This window comes from Cherax quadricarinatus, chromosome 64, assembly GCF_038502225.1.
Source record: "Cherax quadricarinatus isolate ZL_2023a chromosome 64, ASM3850222v1, whole genome shotgun sequence".
In the NCBI taxonomy this organism is placed as follows: Eukaryota; Metazoa; Arthropoda; class Malacostraca; order Decapoda; family Parastacidae; genus Cherax; species Cherax quadricarinatus.
Window position 1 is genome coordinate 5292044 of NC_091355.1, and position 7500 is coordinate 5299543.

General features: G+C 45.9%; 1 protein-coding gene across 4 annotated transcripts in view; it reads left to right on the forward strand.

Annotated features, from left to right (window-relative positions):
* The first annotated feature begins 181 nt into the window (after nt 1-181).
* Nucleotides 182-7500, forward strand: part of LOC128699981 (innexin inx2) — a 448736-nt gene continuing 441417 nt past the window's right edge. For all 4 annotated transcript variants that reach the window (XM_070098739.1, XM_070098736.1, XM_070098737.1 and 1 more), the window contains exon 1: nt 182-874. Coding sequence is in view for 3 of the 4 variants with exons in the window: in XM_070098736.1 (XP_069954837.1) it covers nt 714-874 (161 nt within the window). In the remaining variant the exon portion in view is untranslated. The remainder of the gene's footprint in view (nt 875-7500) is intronic.

The window sequence follows — 7500 nt, forward strand, 5'->3', positions numbered from 1 at the left end:
ACTTTGATGTGTGGGCGGGCGTGTGGTTGGGTGGGTGGCGCGGGGTGGGCTGCGTGGTGGGCGGGCGGGCGGGCGGGCGGAGTGATGGAGGGAGTGAGGGAGATGGAGGGAGTGAGGGAGAGGGAGGGAGGGAGAGAGTCAGGCTTCACCAGAGGTTTGAGAGGCAGTCCGAGCGAGGTGGGTGAGTGAGACGGTTCACCGCCTCTAGTGCTCTAAACCCACACGCCCCTCTCCTGGGCACTCTCCCTAGTCCTCCCTGAGAGGAATACTCCCTTCTTGTGCTCCCTCACCGCTCAAATTAACCCCCACAGGAGAATCAGCCCAGGAAAACCCACCCCGGAGTGGGTCTCGCTATCGTATGGGTCGTTAAGACACCCCATCAGCCCACAGTGAGCCAACAACCAGGATATATTCCCTAACAAATATGGCTCTGAATGGACAGCAATGGAAGCCTTTTTAAGTGTTCTACCTACGTAATCGAAACCCCTTTCCTCCCTTTTCAACCCCTGGACCCCTTTCCCAATACCTCACTTCCCCCATTCCCCTTAAAGTGCATCGAATAGCAAACTAGGCAAGAGATAATCTTGGTGGATAAAGCATCGAAATAAGTGGAAAAGTGGATGCATCCAGATGGCTCTTGAAAATCGGGTGTTGGACTGTGTCTGGTGTAGGATGGTTGGTGTTGCTGGGGGTGTGGGAGGAGAGGATCACGGATGCGGGGAGCAAGAAGAGCTGGTGAAGCTGCTGGTGGTGCTGGTGAAGATGCTGCTGCTGGTGGTGCTGGTGGAGGAGTGTCCCACCCGCCAGATCCCCTTGTCAGCTTGCTGAACACCCACAACACGCTTCCAGAGAACGATGAATCTCTGCCTCACAAGTGAGTCTTTAGGCTGGCTGCTCAGGGAGGCTGGCTGGAGTGAGTGGAGAGGAAGGCTTGCTGTAGTGAGGGGAGGGAGGCTTGCTGGAGTGAGTGGAAGGAGGCTGGCTGGAGTGAGTGGAGGGAGAGGCTTGCTGAAGTAAGCAGAGACAGGCTGGCTGGAGTGAGTGGAGGGAGGCTGGCTGGAGTGAGTGGAGGGAAGCTGGCTGAAGTGAGTGAAGGCAGGGAGAGGAGGCTTGGTGGAGTAAAGGGAAGGAAGGGAGAGTATGACTTGTTGAAAGAAGGTGTAGAGAGGTCTGTCAGAGTAAGAGAGAAAGATTATTGGAGTGAGGGAGGAAAATTCTTGGAGTGAGGGAGGAAGATTGTTGGAGTGAGGGAAGAAGATTGTTGGAGTAAAGGAGGAAGATTATTGGAGTGCGGGAGGAGGATTGTTGGAGGAATGAGGAGGAAACATGACGAGAGAAAGTGAGAGAAAGTATGTTGCTGGATGAAGGGAGTGAAGACGTATTGGAGGAAGAATCTAAGGGAGGGAGGGAATCTTTCAGAAAGGGAGTCTTAGGAAGGGTAACGAGAGACGCAGTGATGTGTAAAGGGAGTCTTAGTAGAGGGAGAAAGAGAAGAAAACAGGGGTACTCTGTTGGGGAGAATATGTTGAGGAAAGTCTTAGAATATATTGGAGAAAGTATGTTGGAATCTGTTGAGAAGAATGAGTTAGAGAGGGGAGAGTTGGAGACGGGAGAGTTGGGGAGGGAAGAGTTAGAGAGGGGAGAGTTGGGGAGGGGAGAGTTAGAGAAGGGAGAGTTGGGGAGGGGAGAGTTAGAGACGGGAGAGTTGGAGAGAGGAGAGTTTTGGAGAAGACAGTTGGGGAGACGAGAGTTTTGGAGAAGACAGTTGGGGAGACGAGAGTTTTGGAGAAGACAGTTGGGGAGACGAGAGTTAAAGAGAGGAGAGTTAGAGAACGATGCAGAGGGGAATCTTTGAAGGTGTTAAAGTATAGATGGAAACACAAGAAATTTAGAAAGAAGTAATGATAAGGAAATGTATTACTGTGGAAGGAGAGAATGAGAAAGGGAGATTAAGAGGAGGGAGGTGCTGGAGAAAGGGTGAGGGAGTACTTAAAGATGGAGTCTGCCAGGAGAACGTGAAGGTTTGTCCTTCTGGGCTAACCTGTTGTAGATGAAGGAAGCAAGTGATGGAGAGAGAGAAGATGGAATAAAGAAAAAGGATATGAAGAAGGGTGAAAGTTAGCAATGGTAGAGAGGAAGAGGCTGGAAGGGAGCAGCAGCATAGGGTGGATAAGAGAGAGGGTAGTAATTAAGGGGAAGAATCTACCATATGCTAATAGAGAAAGAGGAGAAGGAATAAGAGAAGGATGGGAAGGATTTGGGGAAAGTGACTCTTCAGTGAGGAATGTGTGTACACAGCACCTCCAGCTCATTCTTGTTGGTTGAAGTTAGGATAGTATAGCAGAAGGCTCTCTCCCCACGCTCCATTTACTCCAGTGCATGATTGAATAGGAATGGTAGAAGTAGAGTGCGTGTTTCTTCTACCACTACTACTACTACTACTTCAACTATTACTACTTCTACAACTACTACTACTACTACAACAAGTACTACTACTACTATTTTACGACTAAGGACTAGAGAGTCTTCTGCTTTTCTCTCCCTGACTCATTCATCTACATAATACACGACAGATCTTAATCTAGGTAGAAATAGATAGTTATCAGCAGATAGACTCTATCTGAACTTCCAAGTCCTCTGCTATCTGCCTTTTCCGTGTACTACTACTACTACTACTACTACTACTACTACTACTACTACTACTACTGCTGCTGCTGCTGCTGCTGCTGCTGCTGCTGCTGCTGCTGCTGCTGCTGCTGCTGCTGCTGCTGCTACTACTACTACTACTACTACTACTACTACTACTACTACTACTACTACTACTTGTACACTACTATTGCTGCTGCTATGCTACTGATACTGCTACTAGTACTACTGTTAATAATAATAATAATAATAATAATAATAATAATAATAATAATAATAATAATAATACCAGTACTACTACTACTACTACTACTACTACTACTACTACTACTACTACTACTACTACTACTACTACAAGTGACCTTTGGGTGGTTCATATCCAGCTACAGTTGTCGTAGACAGTCTATGACCCATGAGGCTGGGTCATCCCATATATTACAATTGGATGCAAAGTGATTACTCAACCAATTACAAAGGATTGTATCACTTTTGTACTTACTACTACAGAGGATAGTCCGTGAGTGCGTTCTCTAGCCCTGCAAAGGAAACCTTTCCCACATTTGTGTTGCATCTCTTGCCTCGGAGTCTCATTCGGATGTTTATACTTACCGTATCACTTTTTCTGAGGTTTAAATTCAGCTTCAGAATTCTACCAGCGTTGTTTTGATAAGTCGGAAGCGTGAATGGGATATAAGAGTGTTTCTTTCTAAACTACTCTCTCTCTCTCTCTCTCTCTCTCTCTCTCTCTCTCTCTCTCTCTCTCTCTCTCTCTCTCTCTCTCTCTCTCTACTTTCTACTACCACCGTTTCTTCTACTTCCACTACCTGCCTACCACTACCACTACTTTCTCTTCTGCCTCTCTTGTTCCCGTCCTTTATCCCCCTCGTCTATATATACCGGCACCCTCACTATGTTGTTAGTGTGACCTTGTAAATGGTCTAAGCCGGACCGAAACGTCGTCGTAAGCTCCTTTCTCCTATGTGCAGGTTATTTGTGTATTGTTCCTTATGTAGATTGAGCCTGGGTTCTCTCTGAACCCAAGAGAGGTTCCTCGATGCTGGTGAAGGGCTCTTCATCCAAGGAATTGGATCTGTGCTCCAATTCCCCAAATAAAGCGTAAATGTATTCCTTCCCCCCCCCTCCCCCTACAGGTGCTATATAGTCCTTACGAGCTTAGCGCTCCACCATTATAATCATAATAATAATAATAACAATAATAATAATAATAATAATAATAATAATAATAATAATAATAATAATAATAATAATAATAATAATAATAATCTTGGCCTTCGCTTCTCGTTTCTTACATATCTGAAACTAGTCAGAAATACCTGAAAAAAGTATATTGTTACGCGATCAACATTGTTGACAGTGTTTCGGATTGCGTGGTTTGCACTTTTGAAAGCTAACATTCTGATAGTATTCCTAGCTGGCAGTTAGCTGTAGTTACAGGAAGTGTTGGCAGTTAGCTGTAGTTACAGGAAGTGTTGGCAGTTAGCTGTAGTTACAGGAAGTGTTGGCAGTTAGCTGTAGTTACAGGAAGTGTTGGCAGTTAGCTGTAGTTACAGGAAGTGTTGCCAGTTAGCTGTAGTTACAGGAAGTGCTGGCAGTTAGCTGTAGTTACAGGAAGTGTTGGCAGTTAGCTGTAGTTACAGGAAGTGTTGGCAGTTAGCTGTAGTTACAGGAAGTGTTGGCAGTTAGCTGTAGTTACAGGAAGCGTTGGCAGTTAGCTGCAGTTACATGAAGTGTGGGCAGTTAGCTGTAGTTACAGGAAGTGTTGGCAGTTAGCTGTAGTTATAGGAAGTGTTGGCAGTTAGCTGTAGTTACAGGAAGTGCTGGCAGTTAGCTGTAGTTACAGGAAGTGTTGGCAGTTAGCTGTAGTTACAGGAAGTGTTGGCAGTTAGCTGTAGTTACAGGAAGTGTTGGCAGTTAGCTGTAGTTACAGGAAGTGTTGGCAGTTAGCTGTAGTTACAGGAAGCGTTGGCAGTTAGCTGCAGTTACAGGAAGTGTTGGCAGTTAGCTGTAGTTACAGGAAGTGTTGGCAGTTAGCTGTAGTTATAGGAAGTGTTGGCAGTTAGCTGTAGTTACAGGAAGTGCTGGCAGTTAGCTGTAGTTACAGGAAGTGTTGGCAGTTAGCTGTAGTTACTGGAAGTGTTGGCAGTTAGCTGTAGTTACAGGAAGTGTTGGCAGTTAGCTGTAGTTACAGGAAGTGTTGACAGTTAGCTGTAGTTACAGGAAGTGTTGGCAGTTAGCTGTAGTTACAGGAAGTGTTGGCAGTTAGCTATAGTTACAGGAAGTGTTGGCAGTTCTCTGTAGTTACAGGAAGTGTTGGCAGTTAGCTGTAGTTACAGGAAGTGTTGGTAGTTAGCTGTAGTTACAGGAAGTGTTGGCAGTTCTCTGTAGTTACAGGAAGTGTTGGCAGTTAGCTGTAGTTACAGGAAGTGCTGGCAGTTAGCTGTAGTTACAGGAAGTGTTGGCAGTTAGCTGTAGTTACAGGAAGTGTTGGCAGTTAGCTGTAGTTACAGGAAGTGTTGGCAGTTAGCTGTAGTTACAGGAAGTGTTGGCAGTTAGCTGTAGTTACAGGAAGTGTTGGCAGTTAGCTGTAGTTACAGGAAGTGCTGGCAGTTAGCTGTAGTTACAGGAAGTGTTGGCAGTTAGCTGTAGTTACAGGAAGTGTTGGCAGTTAGCTGTAGTTACAGGAAGTGTTGGCAGTTAGCTGTAGTTACAGGAAGTGTTGGCAGTTAGCTGTAGTTACAGGAAGTGTTGGCAGTTAGCTGTAGTTACAGGAAGTGCTGGAAGTTAGCTGTAGTTACAGGAAGTGTTGGCAGTTAGCTGTAGTTACAGGAAGTGTTGGCAGTTAGCTGTAGTTACAGGAAGTGCTGGCAGTTAGCTGTAGTTACAGGAAGTGTTGGCAGTTAGCTGTAGTTACAGGAAGTGTTGGCAGTTAGCTGTCGTTACAGGAAGTGCTGGCAGTTAGCTGTAGTTACAGGAAGTGCAGGCAGTTAGCTGTAGTTACAGCAAGTGCTGACAGTTAGCTGTAGTCACAGCAAGTGCTGACAGCTGTAGTCACAGCAAGTGCTGGCAGTTAGCTGTAGTTACAGGAAGTGCAGGCAGTTAGCTGTAGTTACAGCAAGTGCTGTCAGTTAGCTGTAGTCACAGCAAGTGCTGACAGTTAGCTGTAGTCACAGCAAGTGCTGACAGTTAGCTGTAGTTACAGGAAGTGCTGGCAGTTAGCTGTAGTTACAGGAAGTGCTGGCAGTTAGCTGTAGTTACAGGAAGTGCTGGCAGTTAGCTGTAGTTACAGGAAGTGCTGGCAGTTAGCTGTAGTTACAGGAAGTGCTGGCAGTTAGCTGTAGTTACAGGAAGTTGCTTGCAGTTAGCTGTAGTTACAGCAAGTGCTGGCAGTTAGCTGTAGTTACAGGAAGTGCTGGCAGTTAGCTGTAGTTACAGGAAGTGCTGGCAGTTAGCTGTAGTTACAGGAAGTTGCTTGCAGTTAGCTGTAGTTACAGGAAGTGCTGACAGTTAGCTGTAGTTATAGCAAGTGCTGGCAGTTAGCTGTAGTTACAGGAAGTGTTGGCAGTTAGCTGTAGTTACAGGAAGTGCTGGCAGTTAGCTATAGTTACAGGAAGTGCTGGCAGTTAGCTATAGTTACAGGAAGTGCTGGCAGTTAGCTGTAGTTACAGGAAGTGCTGGCAGTTAGCTGTAGTTACAGGAAGTTGCTTGCTGTTAGCTGTAGTTACAGGAAGTGCTGGCAGTTAGCTGTAGTTACAGCAAGTGCTGGCAGTTAGCTGTAGTTACAGGAAGTGTTGGCAGTTAGCTATAAGTTACAAGGCGGGCGTTAGGCTAGTTGGGCTAGTTAGCTATGTTAATGCTGGCAGACTGTAGTTCGGAAGTGTTGGCAGTTAGCTGTAGTTACAGGAAGTGTTGGCAGTTAGCTATAGTTACAGGAAGTGCTGGCAGTTAGCTGTAGTTACAGGAAGTGTTGGCAGTTAGCTATAGTTACAGGAAGTGCTGGCAGTTTACTGTTGTTACAGGAAGTCTAACTGAGGTCAGCTGACCTGTCCAAAGTTCATTCTCGTCTTTCGTCTAATCCACTTCCGTTACAACCAAAATCCTCTTCTTCTCACTTGTCCACACTGACACTCGTCTCCCACGTTATTGACACTTTGTCCACTTATTCAGGTCACTTTTAAACATTCCTGGGCACGTAGGAAAGGTCACAAGTGGCACTTACCTAATAAGATCGAAATGAATTCCGTAAAGATCGAATTGAATGCATCTACGTTCTCTCGTTCTTCTTGTGAGTATCAGTGTAGTTCCTGTCTTCACTCCTGCGCACGTTCCTTTCTCCAGTAATGTAACTTGAGCTTTTTAAGATCCATTTCAAGATCAATATCAAGGTCAGTTTGGTGTGTTGTGTGAGGTATTGAGCCAGGGATTGATCCTTGACTGCTTTTGTTTTCAAACTGGAGTCACTGACACACTCGTGGGTTGAGTGCTGTTGACACACTTGTGAATGGAGTGCTACTGAAACACTTGTGCGTCAAGTGCTACTGACACACTTGTGGGTCAAGTGCTACTGACACACGTCTGGGTCAAGTGCTACTGACACACTTGTGGGTCAAGTGCTACTGACACACTTGTGGATCGAGTGCTACTGACACACTTGTGGATCGAGTGCTACTGACACACTTGTGGATCGAGTGCTACTGACACACTTGTGGGTCAAGTGCTACTGACACACTTGTGGGTCAAGTGCTACTGACACACTTGTGGGTCAAGTGCTACTGACACACTTGTGGGTCAAGTGCTACTGACATACTTGTGGGTCAAGTGCTACTGACACACTTG